Consider the following 19,840-nt stretch of genomic DNA (forward strand, 5'->3'; position numbering starts at 1 on the left):
TCCTTTACAATGATAGTCAGGTCCAAGTCTTTCTTCATGGCAAACACTGATTTGCAGTTATACAAATGTTAAAAAAATAAATAAAAACCATGAAAAAACAACAACACTTGTTCTTATTAAGTATATGTTAAACTACGGCTTATTATTAAAAGCATTTATCTAAATTAGCTAGTGCTGTAAGGATCCTACCGTCTCTGGATGAGGTAGTCCTCCAGGATGTCCAGACAGCGCACCATCTGGGAAAAGATGAGCACACGGTGACCCCCAGCCTTCAGTTTGGGGAGCAGCTTGTCGATCAGCACCAGTTTTCCTGCAGCCTGGATCATGGCCTGGAGGTGAAACTCTGGTTGGTCTAAAGGATGAGTCTCCCTGAACTCCTCCATTATCTTCTCTTCAGCTCCTACAGAGAGAAAAGACAAAACTTTCAGTCTGCAAATGTTTCTATAAACAATCAGCTGTACTGAAGTATAAAACCTTAGCAAACAAAGCTAATTTAGAATTTATTTTTTACATTTGTGCCACTTGCTCACCATTGATGAGGTAGGGGTGATTACAGCACTTTCTCAGCTCCATCATGGTGTTCAGCAGGTTGGGAACATTGGATCCTCCTCCACCTCCGCTGCCTCCGCCTGCTCCACTCTTGGACAGAAAGGCAAAGTTCTTCTCCAAGATGGCACGGTAGTATTTCTTCTGCACATTGGTTAGCTCCACTTCAATGATAGTTTCCTCTTTTGGTGCAAGATTTTTCTCTACATCCTCCTTCAGTCGGCGTAGCATCATAGGCTTCAAAATTCCTTGCAGCTTTTGCACCTGAACCCATAGTGTTATCATTACATCCAGGTATACTTCACAGATTGATTGCAATGATTTAAAGAGCAGCTAATATTCCATACCTGCTCTTCTGTCTTAAGATCTCCAAACTCCTGCATGAAGGTGGACTCCGAAGGAAACCTATCTGGCTCCAGGAAATTGAGAAGACTGAAAAGCTCCTCCACTGTGTTTTGCAGTGGAGTCCCTGTCAGCAGGACTTTGTGTTCCTATAGAACATAGAAGAGTCTCATTAAGCGACATGAACAAAATTCAATTCATCTACAACTTTTCCTTCCTGTTTCCAGTCTAGTAAATACATTTTGGAATATCAAATGTAGAATGATTAATGGACTTTGTCAAAAAAACATAATAATTTCAGATATTTCTAGGATTTACCAGGACGGTGTAAACGTCGCATTCAGTAAATACTTAAGTGTAAGCTTGACCTAGGTTATAGCAGATTATTTTCTGGCACTAACCATGTCCATCATCTTTAAGCCCTCAAGCAGCTTGCAGTTCCTATTCTTGAGCCTATGAGCCTCATCAATAATCACGCAGCGCCATGGCACATTTCGTAGCTCAGGGCAGTCTGTCAGGATCATCTCAAATGTGGTGATGACGGCATGGAATTTGTAGGCTCCCTTTATTATACGTCCCTGCAGGAAGAGAGAAATTGCTTATAATGATAAACAACCCTACGAATATAGTCCAGCAGAAATATTGTGAAACATTATCTTCTACAACTCAAATGAGAAAATAAATCAATGCATATAAAATGACAAAGGAATTATTTACCTGTGTGTCCCTGTAGTACATCTCGTAGGCCTGAATGGTCTTTCGGCTGGCCTGGCTACCATGATAGACCACTACGTTTAGCTCCGTCCATGTCCTGAACTCCCTCTCCCAGTTGGGAATAGTGGAAAGAGGAGCAATCACAAGAAAAGGACCGTGGATTCCCTTCAGGTATATCTCATAGAGGAATGTGATGGATTGGATTGTTTTACCAAGTCCCATTTCATCAGCTAAAATGCAGTTTCGTCTGAGGAAAAAAAACAAAAAAAAAAAACAACTCAAATTCAAAGCATCTTAACACTTAAATAGTATCAAAAACCATGGTTTAGCACACATATGTGCAAGCGGTGCGGCTGGACAGCTGGGTAATTGCATACATACGTGTTGTACCAGTTGAAGAGCAGCCAGTTGACTCCCTCCAGCTGGTATTCCCTGAGCGCATTGGCGTTTTTATATTCTCTGGAACTCTCGGATTTCTGCCAGTCGCTGGTGGGAGGTCGCTCCTGTTTCAAATAAAACAATTCCCGTTAGTGGTTTCTGTGCAACCGCAAGAACGTGGCCCTCTCCCCTCACTAGCTCAGCACTCCAAAGAGAAAATAAAGAGAAGGCTAGAAGAGTGCCAGCTCTTACCACGCGCTTCAGCTGCGGCTCACGCGCCATCACTCTCTCAAACTCCTCAATCTTCACTTGGTCTATGTCAGCTTTTAACTCCCACGTGCTGTCCTCATAAGGCAAGGAGCACCACTTTACCAGGTACAAAGTCACAAGCTGTAGGAACACACAACACAACTTATCTAAACGATGGTTCTCAAATTTTTTCTAAATTTTCTGGGGGCGGTGTGACTGACATCTTCATAGCTGCAACATAGAGTAAGAGCTTCAATCAAGGTAACCCATGTTGTTTTGAGAGACAGATGGTTTGAGAACGATTGAAGTGGATTGATGATAGAGAGAAGTCATACCTCTCCATTTTCATCTGTGCTTTCAGACACATCCAGAACCCTGTCCACCTCCACATAATCTGGGTTGAAGGGCTCATCATCCATCTGTCAATAAGAGTGTGATTGATTGGTTAGATGGAGCACTGCAGAATGCCAATTACACTGGTGCTTGAGCCGCAACTACTACAAGCCTCTAAATGAGAATCTACCAGGTGGAATATTTTCAGAGCTTTTATGATGTGGGTGGCATATACCTCTCTGGGAAAACCCCACCTGGTTTTGATAGACTGAAAAGCCCTTTCAAATGTAGTGTGGAATTGCACAGCACAAATGAAATTCTCGGAATACATTTCAGTGCAGCTGCTTGAATTACTTTAACTTGAAGTTAACTGAGCAGCATGTGCTGTGAGATTGCGTGTAAAAGAGATAAGGGCTTGAAGTGAGGCGTTTTATTGCCTTAGCATGGATGAGATTGTTCAAAACGGCACCATAATACCAGCACAACACCACTGCTGAGCATACATACTGCCACCATTATCAGTGAAAGCCATAAAACAGGAGTAGAAAGAACAGAATAATAAAAAAAGACAAAATGGTGGATGACAAAGAAAATGGAGGGTCAATTCTAACCTCAGTTACAAAGGTACTAAGGGCCTGTTTAGCCCTGAACCTCTTGATCTTCTGCTGGATTCTCTTATCCTTCTCCAGCTCTTCAATGTCTGCCCAGCGACAATGCAAGTAAGAGCTGAAAAAAAAAAAACAAGACAATTAAATTTACTTAACGAATGAACTTAGAAAAAATAGCATTAAATAAGTTGCTTATGTCAGATAAACAAGACTAAGCATGTTTAAGCAAGTTTAATCTATGCTTTGGATTAAAGCATGTCTATTTGACATGATGAGAAAACCCAATGACCTTTAGCTTAGTTTGCAAAAAACGACAAATGAGATCAACAATTGTTTTCTATTTGCTATTTGTATGCTACACAGTCAGATTAGACAGGAGTTTTAATGTGATACTTACAAGCCCTTGAATTTGACGTAAAACTCTTCGACTTCTATCTCTTCACCAGACGCCAACTGTAAAATAAGCAGAAACATTAATTAGTTGTTTGAAAAGGGTGCATTTATACCATGCTTGGAGCGTTCAAATAACTAGTTAGCGTAATTTTGATCCATCACAACATCAGAAGTGTAAACCATTTCCTGTGAAAAACAACTCTGCATTTTGGCATTGCTCTGAAATTTAATGCCCCAGGACAAAAGCAATGACAAGACAGACTGTGTGGGGATGAAAAAAAAAAAAAAAAGCAAGAGCAATCCTCCTCCTATTCTCTTTCTCCAGCTAGTAGTACGCTGTGCGGCTGAGTCATGAATCACTTCAGCTCTTCTACCACACACAGCCCCATTCACAGGGAGCTGACCCGGGGCCTGGCTTCCTGCCAAAACCACAGCGCTACGGCAGACGCCAAACCTACCATTTCCTCGGGCGGGAGCCCATTTGCAGCTGTGCTACTAAGAGCCATGCACGGCGTATTATTTTTGGCCAGGCTTTGTTTTGTGGAGCGGTTTCAAAGGAGTAACATTGTGCGCTGCCACGGCCTGCAACTAAGGATCTGAGATTTATCACGCTGAGAGACAGTTTATTCTTACACGGCTTCATCTCAAGACCTTGCAACGGCTTTACTCTGAACCGGCCATGGCCTTTCCTGGATTAATACTACCACTGTCATGCTGAAGACAATATCAGCCCACTCAGGCATCGTCCTGGCAATCACAGGGTCTGGGGCAGGATTTGAGACAGCTGTTAGGTGTAATCTGCCTTGATCCAGCAGACAGCAGCGGTTTAAACTGATGTGAGAGGCTTTCAGCGGCTCAGCTCACCTCTTTCTTTCCCATTCGCATCCCCATGATCTTCTCCACCACAGGACCTTCCGCATCCGGCAACTCCTACAGCACACAGGGGAATGAAGGACACAGAGTCAGTGTGAGAACATCCATCATGCATAACAAACAGCAGGTTACATCAGCAGTTTTCCAGCTCTACTGTGGGGACTGTTAATCAGCTATCAGCACAATTATAAACAATTTTACACACACACACAACCATAAGTCCTCGTGATATTGACCTGCTGCTCAGATGTAGTTGGAGACTTTGGTCCTGCAGAATCATCTCCATCGTCGTCATCTGAAATTCTAAATTCAAGATCTTCAGTATATCGCTTCCTCTTCACCTGCCGACTAGATCGTCTCTTCTGTAGTGAAGCACACACACATACACCCAAATTACACAATGGCAAAAATGCAGAAGTATATTCATTGAGGTCTTACAAGGCAATTACTTTAGAGAAAGATAAAAAAATGGCAATGACGATATTTTTGTACAGTATGCACAACTAATTCAAGGAAATTTTACTGCAATGTTAAAAAAAATAATTGTGATATAATTTTACATGAAACATGTTTCGTATAGAGGTGTGAAAACTTGTAGTAGGTATACTAATTGCTAGGTAAATAACAACCAAAGAAATTACAACATATTCTGATAATATCTGTAAGACTTTTAGGCCCAATCCCATTTCTACCTCTTAGCCCTTCCCCTACCCCTCGTTTTGCGTGTTGATGTCAAGGCGTAAGGTAACAATAATGTTATTTTCATGTGTTTAGATGGATGAAAATGGCCACGGTGTAAATGCACAGTACAGTTAAAAATCTTAAAAACAGAATTTAGATTGGGCCTTAGTCATAGTGTTACAAAGTCTAAATGTTTGCACTTTGACAGTTTTTGTGCCTGAAATATTTATTTTTATCAAAAAGTATCTACTTTAGCGCAATCATTACAAATGCTTTTTAAAAATAGAATTTCTCTACTGAAATTATATCACAATAGTCAGCAACAATATCTAATTTTCCCAGTATCGTGCAGCCCTAAAAAGAAGACATTAATACATCAGCATTATCAGTCAATCTCTAAGTATTGCTTTAGGCCTAAGAGAAACCCATATCAGTTGATCGACAAAGACAATAAAAATGCTTACACTGTAAGAATCTGATTACAAGCAAGTTTACCTGAACACCATCATCATCTTCCTCCTCTGGTGACTGTGGTGGTGTTTTCTCCACATCAGAGGTGACTGAGGGCTCTCTCTTACGCTTTGCCTCTTTCTTGGTGCTGTTACCGGACTCAGAGTCAGACTTTTTAGCACTGTGGGTGAACAGGGGGGTTTGGTTAATGCAACAGCAAATAAACCACAGATTTGTGTGGGGCAAAAGTAAAACCATTACTCTGATTAGTTTAGAAAAGAACATGATGTCAAGCACAAGAATTTAAAGATGCAATAGGTGTTGGTCTTTTTTGTTATGCTGGTCTCTCTACATCCTGATATCAGTCATTAAATTGCAAGAATATTCTGTGATTTTCTTCAGATCTGTGGACCAAAAAAAAAAAAAAAAGAGTTCATCCAATCAATGTGCCTATCAAAATATGTAATTATTTAGGATATAAACAGGATACTAAATTATAAAGGCTTACATCATTGTTTTTTTTGTTTGTTCGATTAAAAATGTAGAAATTTAAAGGTAGTAATATATACATTCAATAAAATATAAAACACTTAAAGGTGCAGTAGGTGATTGTCTCCAGAATTTTTTTTGCTGTGCTGTTTGAAAGTGTCTTCACATTCCAATAGTACTGATTAAAGTAAATGATCTAAATGTGTTATGTTTTTTTTTTTTTTATATTCTGGGTAAGGCATAAAACAAAAAAAAAATGAATTTATCATTCAATTAAAATAATGTCAGGCCGACATCTCCCATAATTCCGAAAATTAGTTCAAACTGTCTGTCAGCAAACTCAGATTTGAGCTACTGTGCACCTGTTTGTACGCAGCTCTGCCGTTTGTGCATACACGTGATGCGCGTTCATGGGAGAGAGAGAGAGAGAGAGAGAGAGAGGGGTAAAAACATGCTAAATCAAAACTTTTTTAAAATCCTGAATCAATATTGGAGATACTTTTGCACGCTGGAGGAAGGACGACACCATGGCTGAAATATTTCTCTTAGACAGGTTATGTTAGGTTTTAAAACTCTTTTAGTGATGCAGAGCTGATGTAGATTGAGTGTTATGAATGGGCTATATGCACAGAAGGCTTCCGGCGATAGATTGATGTGATTATTTTCAGTTTTATAAGAGACCGTTTACAGTAGTGATAATGTAGATTTTATTAAGTTTAAAAACAAAACATGGGTAAATAGGGCTGCATGATTAATCGAAAAAAGGTCACAATCTCGATTCGACCCTACACATGATCTTAATTCAGCTTTTCTATGATTTAGCCAATTATATTTTTAAGGTCAGGAGAGAAGCAAGGCAGTCGCACAAGTGTTCACAGCAAGATCGAAACCTTCAAATGGTATTAAAATGTTACATACTGTATTTATAAGGTATAATTCACCCAAAAATGTAATTTCTGTCTTTATGTAATGATGTATAATGATGTATTCGCGGCCACGAAATCACAGGTAAGCTGACCGTGAGCTGTTTGTTTACTTCCGAGAATGAGCGTGTGCACGACAATGACACCTACTTTATTGAACAAAACCTGCTTAGGCTGTGTATAACAGGTAATGATGTTGTAAATAATGTTCAGTTTGTTGCGTAGAGCGATCGTTTGAGGGTTTGATTTGGATGTGTGTGTTGTTTCTCAAAGTGACAGCAGCCATGAGCCGCACTCGGAAGTGAAAGTGAAACCGAAACCGGTGCGCACATCATTTAAATGATCGTATCGCATTTTAGAGTTATGATTACGACAAGCATTTGATGTTTTTTTCTTTTATAGCGAACAAAAAGTGTTGTGCATGAAAATAAATGTTTACTGTGTCAGTATAACAACCCTAGCCTATAAATAATGTTGAATATACTGCAAGAAGGAATCTAATAATTATGATAAATCCAATATGGGAAACAGCCACTAGATGCCGCTAGTTTCAGGCAGCAGCCATTTTGGAATGAAAATTCTTATAGAACAACAACATAAGTCTGTAAAATAAACTATTAAAAGTGCTGATGATTGTGATAGCAAGTATTGTATTGCCATCTTTCATTTGCCATATTTTTTCTGATATTTCTCATTTGCCGCATATTTTATTAATTTGATGATGCTAATATATCACATTATACAAATCTAAAATGCTTTGACAATACTGTAAATGCCATTCCAATATAGCAACTTTAGAGAAAGAGAGAGAGAGAGAGAGAGAGAGAGAGAGAGAGAGAGAACTGTCAGTGGGTGCACATGGCTCCTAAATAGCATAAAAGTAAGAGAACTAGTGGATTTCTATTATTTCAACAGCCTTTTTTTTAAATAACTTTAACCCACTGAAAAGAAAAGGTGTATAAGTGTCATTATAAATACAAATCAAGTAAAAAAAAATTACATAATTTTTTCCTCGCATATAGTTGACCATTTATGTGCTGTGGGAAGTATATTTTATTTTAAACCTGCGCTAAGCCCTGCACACTGAGGTAATCTCACGAGGAAATGTAACTTTTACGTTTTTTTCAGTTTAGTGGCTATTTTGTTCAGTTGTATGAAAACATACTACCATTTACACCACTAACACCCCCCAAACCCACGTCTAACCCCCCATTTTACTTTCAAGATTGCAACTCTCAAGATACTGTTAGTTATGTTTCTTTCTGCATCCCCATAATGTGTAATACTGTGCTAATCAATAATGAAAAATTATTACCGTAAACAATGTATTTAGTGACACCAAATAAACAATTGACTAATATGAAACGATACACTTTCTATGCAAGTAATGTGCATTTAAAGCGCATTTATCGTGTATGGTCTTACACCTAAACCGCTTCACAATCATGAGAGGGGGGTCTCTCTACACTACCACCAGTGTGCAGTATTCACTTGGATGATGCGACGGCAGCCACAAGACAACGGCGCAAGTGCATTTACCACACACCAGGTATTGGTGGAGTGAAGAGACAGAGATACAGCCAATTCTATGAATAGGGATGATTGGGAGGCCATGATCCTAAGGGCCGATGGAGGAAATATGGCCAGAACACCAGGGTTACACCCCTACTCTTTATGAGAAATGACATATGGTTTTTTTAATGACCACACAGTGTCAAGACCTCAGTTTAACATCTCATCCGAAAGACAGCGCTCACTGAGAGTGTAGTGTCCCCTTCACTATACAGGGGCATTGGGACCCACACAGACCACAGGTTGAGCACCCCCTGCTGGTCTCCCTAACACCACTTCCAACAGCAACCTAGTTTTTCTGTGGTCTCCCATCTGGGTACTGACCAGGCTCTGCCCTGTTAGCTTCAGTAAGTAATGGGTCTTAGGCTGCAGGGTAAGGCAGAACTTCTGTCTATAAAAACACACTTGCACAATAACTAGAAAATTGCAGTTTAAAGCTATTTCGGCGGAATGTCTCAAATCCCAAGACACATGTCATGTGTATCTATAAGTGCATATTTGTATCTTTAAATTTCTCTTTTCATTTTACCTGCTGGTTTTTGCTTTAATGTCTTTCCCTTCTTAAGTGTGGTTACCAAAATAAAAAAATAAAAATAGAGGGAATGAGAGAAGGAAGAGCTAGTTAACTCCACTTCCAGCACAGAGTCGCGCGCTCTCTCCTTGCCACAGATTACACAATGCCCTGGAGGCTCTCGCGCTCACTCGCTCTGGGGCCCCCCTCTCTTTTCATTCGCACGCCAAGAGCAATCAAATCGCCCTGGTAACCGGCGGTCACGTGACCCGCACCTGTTCCTCTGGCTGGACGCCACTGGCTAAAGCCATCTGCTTGCCTCAGTCAGAGTCTCTCTCTCCAACACTCCTCAAGCACCTGCAGCCGCACCACTCTATGGCTTTGGATTTCATACTGTCACTGCTCAGCAAACACAGCCAGAAAGGAGAGCGGGGGGGAAAAAAAAGGGAAAAAAAAAAAAATCACATACAAAAGGAAGAAAGAAAAAAAAGACAGGAGGGGGAAAAAGCCACGAGGGCAGGAAGAACGCTCAGTTCAGGGGGAGGGATGACAGCCTTCCTTTAGATGGCTGACCTTTACGAATCATAAAAGCCAAAGAGCTGCTATAGGATGCAGGACATGCACTGTAGATTCAGATGAACGGGCAAGTGGGGTGGGCCATGGCGTGTGTAGTCTTTGAGACAAGCTGGCAGAGAGGGAGAGAGAGGGGCTAATTGGCATTAGCAGGGGGAGGACGCAGGCCCCGCTGCACGTTTGTATGAGCCACAGTACTCCAGTGCTGACACTCAGGAGGAGGAGAGAGGGCCAGGGGGTTAATGGGACACCTGCCGTCGCCAGTGAGATGACTCATCTTCAGCTGGACCCCCCCACACGTTGCTTGCTCTAACAGCAGCTGCTCACACGTACACACGACTGTTTACCCTCAACAGCTCTTTTGCAGCATCACACAGGCGTAAACGTAAACACACGTACATAAACAAGGACATAAAACACAGAACAAACATGCTACAACAAGTTAAAGGCAAACAAAAACAGGAGTCTGCATTCTCTACAGAGCACCAGCTAATTAAGAACAAAAAAAAGACAAAACAGGGTCACCTTTTTTAAAATTGGGACATGCCCCCAACACACCCTGTTAGTCAAAGTGACTGGAATCAAAAGAGGTGGCGTGATTAAATTTGCACTTAAACATGCCTAAACTAGGGGAGAGGAAATGCCTGAGTGGCGAACTGTGAGGGAGAACGTGTGGAAAGAGGATATGAGTGGGTGAGTTGAGATATATGAGAAAAGGAACACAAACTGTGCCGTGGAGTATGAGAGAGAGAGAGAGAGAGAGAGAGAGAGACAGCAGAAGGATCGCTAGCATGCGAGCATGTGATAATAGGTGGAAAAGGACAGTGTAGGCATGCAATAGCGTGTGAAAGTGTTAGAGGCCCAGCCGAGGAGATACACAGGAAGAAAGACAGGGGGAAGACAACAGTGTCAGGTCTTGTGTTCTATGGCACGTTTCCACTGAGTGGTATAGTACGGTTCCACGAATCGCACCATTTTTTGTTCACCCTTTGCAAAGGGTACCAAAATGCGGAGCTAGACACGCAGCCGAATGCTATTGGTTTACAGAGATACGTCATTCGCTCCCGCAACAAGCCAGAATGAAAAGAAAGAAGCTGCCATGTTTTAAATACACAGCCGAGACATTATACCGTAATAATATACATATAATAACGAGCCATGGTCGACCTGAGCTCAAACAAACCTCGCCTTGATGTTTGATGAACAGCCACAATGCCAAAAATAACAAAATCTGCTTTGCCCTGCTGTTGTTTTACGAGCCCATCTTAAAAGTGTGAGCGGTTTTACTTTGTCCATAGAGCTCGCGATTGCGTCTATATTTGAAATAACAAACTTTTTGAGTTCATATTAATAACGTGCTCGTGATCATTAAAGTGCTCTGATATCCGATCCAGCCAGAAAGGGACAAACGCAAGAGTGAAGCACGAAAAAACTGTGAAGCCAGAAAAAACAGCAGCAAATGATGCATCTGCAACCTAAAACATGAAAAACTGCCATGTTAAACTATTAACATCACCTTTTATGCTGTTATAAACTCAGAATGAAGGAACTACTTTCTAACAAGAGGCAACACGTGCTGCTAAAAATTTAAGACACAGATGAGAGGTTTGCACTTACTGTGGGCTAAATTTAGTGTTGTTTTTGAACCTAAATAAGGACTAAATCTCTGATGTGTGTAGTTTTTCTGCGAGTGTAACATATCGCAGACTGTAATTTATCAATTCTATATAATTCGCAGACGTTACAGTAGGCCATTTCGTACTATCATTGATCTGCAGTGAATGTTCATAGAAAAGTTAGTAATAAACATTTATAAAGAAGTATTTATGCGTATAAAGCATCTGTTTTGTGAGAAGTGCTTCTCATATAGTATGTGAACGTACAGCATTTTCTCGAGCGGAAGTGACGTTGACCAAAACTTCCTGTCATACACCCCGCCCACCAAAATAGTACCATTGGTACCCTTTAGCAGTGGAAATGCAAGCAATTTAATTACTCTGAATCACTGAGAAGGCTGGTTGATTATATGAAGTGCAGCCATACGCAACATAAAAACCCTAAAAATTCTTTTTTAGGAGCTAAAATTCTCAAGAAGCAGTTTAAACCACTTAAAAAAAAAAAATTTAAAATGCAGAGTCAAAACACGTCTTTTATGCACCCAGCACTGGATGTGGCTCTTTGTTTTAGCAAGAGAGGCTTTGATGGAAGTGAGTACCACCAGCAATGCGAGCTTGTCCCCCAGTGGCTGCGCATTCACCGTTCAGCACACTTCTTGAATCCATTTTCTGCACCTTCACACTCGCTCACTCTTTTGAGGCAGTGGCCTGTCTGATCACCAAAGCAGTAAACACAAGTCGGCACAGGAACTAAGGCCTGCCAGCCTTGCAAGTATAAAAAAAAAAAATAAACGGGGATGACAAAGTGAGCTACTTGGCCCTTTCCTTCTGTTGTGCCATCCACCTCTCCGCACTTTGTCTTTGAGGTTCAATGTCACACAGAATCCAACTTTCTTTTTTTTTCTCAACTGGAGCCTGGAGGGGAGACAAGGCGCAGTGTTTGTTTGAGGACAAATAAGCAAGCAGTCTGGCATAAAGGTGCTGTAGTACAACTCGCAAGCGAACAGGCATGCTGGTCCCGCAAGCAAAGAGCTTTGAGTACACACACTGCAGCACTTCCTATGCAACCGCGACTGTTGTGGTTTTTTGTATCTGAGTGCACAGGATGTAGCTAAGATAATCTGTGAAAGAAAGACTCTACTCCGACATGAAATGAAAATCAAAGGGCAGATGGAACTGCCCACCCAGGTTAGGGCGTTATGCAGTTAGAAAACAACCCCACCGCCTAAAACGGGGGCTTTGCTATAGTTGCTTGGGAACCTGCCAATAAACTGAAGGTGAGAGGTGTGCATTTGCAATGCAAAATAGTCTTCTCGTGGGGGGAAAGATCCACATGCAGTGCAGCACTGAGGAGGGATCTTTCTGAAGTGTTTGATGCCTGTGTGTGTATATGGAAAACAAACCTGGGCACACAGACGCTCACATTTTACCCTGGGTGCGGCTAGAGAATGACTATTTATAGTTGTACTTTCTTTGTCAGATAAGAGCGTAAACAGATATGAGGCCAAAACTTTTAATGTCCAACCTAGTTTCCTGTACTCCACTTGCATGATCAAAATGGGCAACCAAACAAGTAAAGCATGAAGAGCTGATCAGACAAACAACTTTAGATGGGGGGGGAAGAAATGAATGACACTCATAAAATCAGGAACGTGCTATTTGTAGCCCACTTTGAGAAATGGGGTCACAGTTTAAAAACTATCCACAGGGGCTCACCAATGCCACACATCCAGCACTGTAGCAGATTTGGTCAAATTCAGGCCGGCATGATTAATGAGACATCATTGTGGACCAACTAGCATTAGGTGCCATTTTGAATGGAGACATCCCCCTTCTCCTTTCCAAACACACATGCGTCCCTCCTCCCCTTCAGATGACCTACTGCTCTGGCACTGTGCTGCAGATGCGCTGCTGAGTGCTTGCATTGGCCCGGCCCTTTTCCTCTGGATGAAAGAGATGCGGCGATGGAGTGACGGGGCTTCGGCTGAGTGGGGGTGGAGGAGGTGGTTATGGGGGAAGGCTGACACATTCCTCAGCCAGATCATATTACTACCTCAGCTAGAAGAAAAATGGCCATGCAGCCCTTCTACTCTGCATATCCAGGATGGATGCTTTTTTCTTTCTTATTATGAGGTGAATGGGAATGTGACTGAGGGTGGCATAGGAACAAAAAAAAAATTAAAATAGTAGGACATTTACATGTGATAAGCACCCATGTATTCATAAGACAGATGGATGTTGTGTGGCTATGACAATGGATGATTTTCAGAAACTGACTCCTGACTGTTTTGCAAAACAAGTGACCATCAAAAATGAGATGCATTGACAAGCCACTTCAAGTTTAGGTAACAGCAAAGGTTTCCTCAGAAAGGCGTCAAGTTTGTGGTTTAGCGCTTGCAAGTTCAAAGAAAAAAGAAAAAAAAAAGAAAAGAAAAAAAGTTCAACATCTATACAGTTTGAAGACAATATCAAGTTCTCAGCGTCTCAAATGCAATAATACACAACAACTCTGACACTTCTGTACTGAATGAACTCTGATATGGTACACCAGCTTGTGTCAAACCAAGCAAAATCACCTGTACTAAACAGATCTAGAGTTCTATGAACCAGAAGAGCATAAGGATTCTGACTGCACATGTATCATCTAAACAAAAAAAATAGAAATAGTCCTGTAAACAGTCATTCAAATTTAACACTATGCAAAACTGCAACATATACACATATATATACATATATATATATATATATATATATATATATATATATATATATATATATATATATATATATATATATATATATACACACACACACACACACATATACATATATATATATACATATATATACATATATATATATATATATATATACACACACACATATACATATATATATATATATATATATACACACACACACATATACATATATATACATATATATATATATATATATATATATATATATATATATATATATATATATATATATATATATATATATATATACATACATACATATATACATACATATATATATATAAATATATACATATATATATAAAAAACTCGTTTATACTCTACACGTACCTGGGCTTTTTGGAGCTCTTAGGCTTCGGCGTGGCAGTCTTCACTTTTTTCTCCTTAGGTTCCTTGGGTTCTTTGGGTGTCTTGGGAGTCTTCGGAGTTTTGGGAGTCTTGGGCTCTTTCGGTTCCTTGGGCTCCTTCTCCTTTGGTTTCTTTTTACTCTTTTTCTCAGCTGGCTTCTCCACAGGAGTGATAAGGGAGTCTCCCTCATTCATCAGAGCAGTCACCTCTCCTCCAGCCTCACTGCTAATGTTATTACACTCCTGGCCTTCACTCACCTTGGCTTTCTTCTTTTTCTTCTTTTTTGGCTTGAGCTCGCTCTCCTTCTGCTGTAGGTCACAGTTGGCTGGTTGGAGGTTTGGGCCCATGGCAGGTGTCTTACTAGATGTTATAATCTCCAGGGAAGGGTCTGGTGGAGAATGCTGCAATTGAAAGAGAGAGAGAAAAGGGGAATTGTACATTTAAATAATAACTAAGAAATATAATAAAACGTAGATGTTTTTATCTCCCTAGTCAAGTAAGATAAAGTGGGGGAATTGAATAAAACCATCTTTAACATACTCAAACAGCTATCCCTGTTGCTGTTGACCCTCAAGGCGTGCCATGTTACCACTTGGTCTGAATCCATTTGCTCCCGTTAGTGCCAGTGATAACTGTAGCTCAGCAGAATTACCGCAGCAACGATTTTGCCTCTATCATAGCTGTTATCTCCATTTCACTCTCCATTCATGGCAAAGACAGACTGACAGGAAACATGTTGGCAGCTGTGCTAAGCGTCCAGCTTCCCAGAGTCCCAACAGCAGATGGGACTGAGGCATTCTGACACTAATAAATTATATCTATACTTCATGAATGCCTCTGTTTTAGATGTCAGCAAATTCAATGCAATATGCTAAAGCTTTCAAAGGGCATATACATGTGCAGAAAAAAACTGGCCTGGTGAAAGCGGTTTCCCCCTTGACAACACAGAAAAGAATATGGTGTATGGATTCTATAATCCATCTGTTGGTTCTAGTCTAGAGTTTTATTACATAACACGCTTTACTTTAAAACAAAAGACTTTGCAAACCACATCAATGTGGTGATAAAATGCATATTTCCTGTAAACAACGGCATGAAAAATAAGAGTGCACAGTGCATGCAAACAGTGGCAAGGTCACAGAAAATGCCCAACACCCAGCGCAATGATGGTCATTAGAGCAGCTGGAACAGCGAGTGTTCTGTCGTTGCTTTAACGGATAAATGTCTCTCCTCTTGCCAAGCCTACCCAATAATCAATTGCATGAATGACAATAGGCCTACTGCACGCGCTCTCTGCATTTCTAATTTGACAGCAGCAGTCCAGAATACAATATGTTCAATATAGGATTTCATCTCTCGGAGGGGGAGACTGACGTGTCAGTTAATCTAGCAGGCAAAGTGCTCACTCTGTGAGCTAAATACTCCCTGAAGGAGCACTGCTCTTCAGCTCAGCACGGCAGGCTTTTTGCAGGGCGAACCACTGAGTTAACACCCAATTCATCTGATGAAAAGCTGGCTCCCAGACACAGAAACTAACCCTCGCTAAACTTTATCTTCGAGATTCATTGCTCTCTGCTGCTGAACTTCAGCCTGCTTCTAGCTGAGAGCAAATCTAAATGAGCTACAAATTTATGTCTCTGAAACACCTAAATATTATAAGCTACTTAGTAGCAGCTAACTACTCTAAAGAAAACTCCCACAGAATAAAAACTTGTAGATGCCAAAGGATAGCAAATGCTTCTCAATCCCCGCACCCAAGAAGCCTGAAGTTTTGGTTTAAATTATTTATGCACTTTAAATGTAAACACTAGAACATTTAGACATCTGCCATTTTACTCATTCTGTTTTGAAACTTCCTTTTACAGGATTTTGTTTGCACATTATAGTACACTAAGGTGCAAGTACTGTCCCTTTTGCACTAGAGAGAACGATGACAAGCAACTGCTGTCAGCAGAGAGTTTTAACAGGCTAGCACTTTGTAGGCACTGCTAAATAGAAAATTAAGAATTATAAACATGGCTGTATACTTGCATTAAGATGCAAGCATTCCCATCTGCACTTCTTAGTTCTCAAAGCCTAATGTGATGCTGTGAGCACTTGCGCTTGGTACCAGTTTGATTAGAGCCACAATGAAGAGTCTGTTCCTTAGATGAAGCCCTGCTCTACTTAAAGGTCACACTCATTTATTTCTCATGAAACCTCTCAATATTCCACAAGTGACACACTTATGGGGTTTTTATAGCATGAGAGGTGAGGGCTGTACTTTGAGCAGTAAAAAGAGGCTGTGTTATCTTTAATAATGGTGTGCAAGAAAGTGAACAACACAGCAGCCTCAAACAAAACTTAGTCTATGAGAATCACAAAGCAAGACTTCAGCAATAATTTAAAGTTTTTTACAGAATGCCACGGACAACATTTACATGGACATCAGTAATGGAGTTATTTGCCTTAATTTGAATAAGACAATACTATGATTAAGGTGTTTACATGAGTTGCTTTCTAAATGTTTCTTTCAAGATCCCGTTTTCCATGTTACAGCACATAGATCGATTAATGTCAAAATGACGCTACACTATCAACAATTCCTCTGGACTTTCAAGTAATTTTAAGTTTCTACATGTCTGTACTGCACTAAAAAGCATACCCCACATGTCCTAATCAATTTCTGTTTAGTTTGATTATGACTTTAGATAGATTAAGGTAAAAATAAACAAATAAATAAAAAACATGATAGACTTGTATTCAGAGTATTAAAATCAGATTATTGGTATCCATGTAAACACTCAATGCTGGTATCAGAAATGTGACAGAAGAAGCTGATATAATTAGGGGTCTGCGATGTGATGATTTTTGATCGGGGATGGATTAAAACGTCTTCAAAATCTGTTTTAAGGAGTTTCAGAGTATCATGCTAAAAATAGTTATTGTACAACATGACAAATACACATCAAATATCAACTCAGGGGTAGAGTTACACTCTCAATACTTTTTCAGGTTGACAAAGGTAAATTATAAATAACTGTTTTGTTCAATCCACTTAAATTGGTTAAAACAATTAAGTTACTTTGTTGTATTGTATTAAGACAACATGAAGAATATGTGGAATATGCACAGACTTCAGCCAGCCAGCCTCAGCCCTTCCAGTGAACTGTCTTTTGAATATAAAATTACCCCATTTGAGGTTAGATTTCTTCAAAAATTAGTGATCTTCACTGCCGCGTAGATATATGACAAAGTGGGTCTCCGACTGGACAAAAAGCATTGCATTTAATCCTGTTTTTCCCTGCCTTGTCTTTAAAATATGACCATTTATTTTAACCCAGTATTTTCAATGGAGTTTTTGCACTAGCCTGTGGATACTGATGGCACTAGCAGTTACATGGTTTTCTCATTTTACGCTTGAACAGCTAAACGAATGCTTAAGTCTGTTTAACTGAATTACAACATCGATGCTGTAAAAGGAACCTTATAAAACTGAAAATAGTCGCATTAAAGTTTAAACGGAAGTTTATCACTGGCTGAAAACACTAGCTGTGCATACACCACATTGTGGAAAGCTCCATTTTTATTTATTTAATGCAATTGTAGTTATGTAGTCTAAACGCCCAAAAACAAGAGTCTAAGAAAGCGGTTACAGCAAGCACATTCATGATATACATTTACAGTGGTGTACATTAAAGGCAAGTAAGAACAAACACAATTGCAAAAAAAACATGATAATGTTGTGGCTCAAGTGTTCCCAAGCTCTTTATCAGCAAAGTATGGATTTTAGAGGTGTGAACCTACACTGGTCTCATGGTTCGGTTACGATTAACATGCCATCGATTCGGTTCGATTCGATATCTCGGTGCATCACGGTGCATTGACCATGCTTTCCATACACAGTGTTGTATTTTAGGGGGTGGCTGTAACAAGCTGTCTGTATAAACACACACACACACTTACACTGTCTCTCACACACAAACATAGACAGCACCAAACATGCACGCACGCACGCACGCACGCACGCACACATCCTCAAACTTACATCCACAAATAGTCAGTCTCACACACAAGCACACAACCACATACAAAGTCGGACACACACACACACACACACAGACACATACACTCAAATACCACACCAACACACATGCGCGCACACACACACACTCATAAACAAAGACTTCTGCACACACACACACACACACGCCAGGCGCGCTTGCTTGCTCGATCGGGAGCGATATCCACTCCTTTTAAAATTACACCAGTTACCGATCGCTCCCGCGGTATATTCAGAAATGTATTCGCATGAAATCTGGTCGGGTCCCGCGACAATGCACAGGTACAGTCACGCCAGCAGGTGAAATGGGCCACAGTGAGAGAGAGAAAGAAATGGAGTACTTTCATTCCCTCAATCGCAGAGAAATAGGGGCCTCTTCTGCAATTGTCAGTGAAAGACTGTACAGAAATCACACACACGCAGTGAAATTATGCACAGTTGGCGTCAGGAGTGTTGTAAATACCCACGCTCACCGGCCTCGCGACGAAGTGCATATGAGGTAAATGACGTCCGTTCATAATAACCGGTTCGGTTCATCGCGGTGCACCTAAAAAACAATTAATTTTGACACCCCTAATGGATTTACTTCACATTACAACCAAAGATGCAGCATTCACAAAGCAAGTTCAGCATACACCAGTGCCAAGCCATCAACAACATCACATCCTTAAAAAAGCTGTTTGCTAACAAGGTGGCAGTTCCAAATACTGGTCTGACATTCACAAGTGTTTTTGGCCATTTTCAAAGACTTGTAAAGCGTTTTTTTTTTTTAAATGTGAATGTTTTTTTTTTTTTTTTAAAGCAAGAGACATTTTTTTTGGCTACATCTTTGTCATTTAAACAGCCTAAGGGTGTACTCACACTATGCTATTAGAACCGTGCCCAGGCCCGTTACCCGGATAGTTTGAGAAGTGCGAGTGTGCTGAATCAGGCTCAGGCAGGGTTCACTTGGCTGGCCCTGGCCTGGTTGGAAGAGGTGGGCCTGAGGGCGGTTCACTTGGGCTTTGGAGTGGTATGTTTGTAGTGCGAGTGCAAAACGCACCAAAGCCCGAAACTGAAAGACTTGACTTTTAAGGGACTGTTTCATATGGATTTATTAATCAATATTACTCTTCAATGAACACAAACTGCCGTAGTTTATTAAATATGCAAACCCCTCACTGCACAACAGCCGCGCACCTTTAGCAAACCTCCTCATTCCTGCAGCATGAGGGCTTTATGACTGTTTATGAGCATCTAAAGTAGCGGATCTGTTTGGCGAAATATCTGACTGCGTGTCACCGCATCCCTAAGGACTGTTTGGCGAAATATTTGACTGCATGTCACTGCATATCAAAGGACTTAAACGATACAACTAAAGAAATCTCCACTGTGCTGAGCGAAAGCGCTTACTGAACAGGGCAGCATCGATGACGCAAGCGTGCCCAGGCACTATTG

General features: G+C 40.6%; 1 protein-coding gene across 4 annotated transcripts in view; it reads right to left on the reverse strand.

The window, feature by feature from the left end:
• chd7 (chromodomain helicase DNA binding protein 7) overlaps nucleotides 1-19,840 on the reverse strand; it is a 53,313-nt gene that overhangs the window by 15,320 nt on the left and 18,153 nt on the right. For all 4 annotated transcript variants that reach the window (XM_087240715.1, XM_087240717.1, XM_087240716.1 and 1 more), the window contains exons 3-16: nucleotides 14,344-14,762; nucleotides 5,613-5,748; nucleotides 4,673-4,798; nucleotides 4,428-4,493; nucleotides 3,568-3,623; nucleotides 3,174-3,288; nucleotides 2,565-2,648; nucleotides 2,233-2,370; nucleotides 1,984-2,105; nucleotides 1,606-1,849; nucleotides 1,290-1,466; nucleotides 894-1,037; nucleotides 531-810; nucleotides 190-400 (exon numbers count right to left, since the gene is read on the reverse strand). In XM_087240715.1, coding sequence (XP_087096841.1) covers nucleotides 190-400; nucleotides 531-810; nucleotides 894-1,037; nucleotides 1,290-1,466; nucleotides 1,606-1,849; nucleotides 1,984-2,105; nucleotides 2,233-2,370; nucleotides 2,565-2,648; nucleotides 3,174-3,288; nucleotides 3,568-3,623; nucleotides 4,428-4,493; nucleotides 4,673-4,798; nucleotides 5,613-5,748; nucleotides 14,344-14,762 — 2,318 coding nt within the window. The remainder of the gene's footprint in view (nucleotides 1-189; nucleotides 401-530; nucleotides 811-893; nucleotides 1,038-1,289; nucleotides 1,467-1,605; nucleotides 1,850-1,983; nucleotides 2,106-2,232; nucleotides 2,371-2,564; nucleotides 2,649-3,173; nucleotides 3,289-3,567; nucleotides 3,624-4,427; nucleotides 4,494-4,672; nucleotides 4,799-5,612; nucleotides 5,749-14,343; nucleotides 14,763-19,840) is intronic.

The sequence above is a fragment of the Danio rerio genome, chromosome 2 (assembly GCF_052040795.2).
Source record: "Danio rerio strain M-AB ecotype USA chromosome 2, GRCz13ab, whole genome shotgun sequence".
Taxonomy (NCBI): Eukaryota; Metazoa; Chordata; class Actinopteri; order Cypriniformes; family Danionidae; genus Danio; species Danio rerio.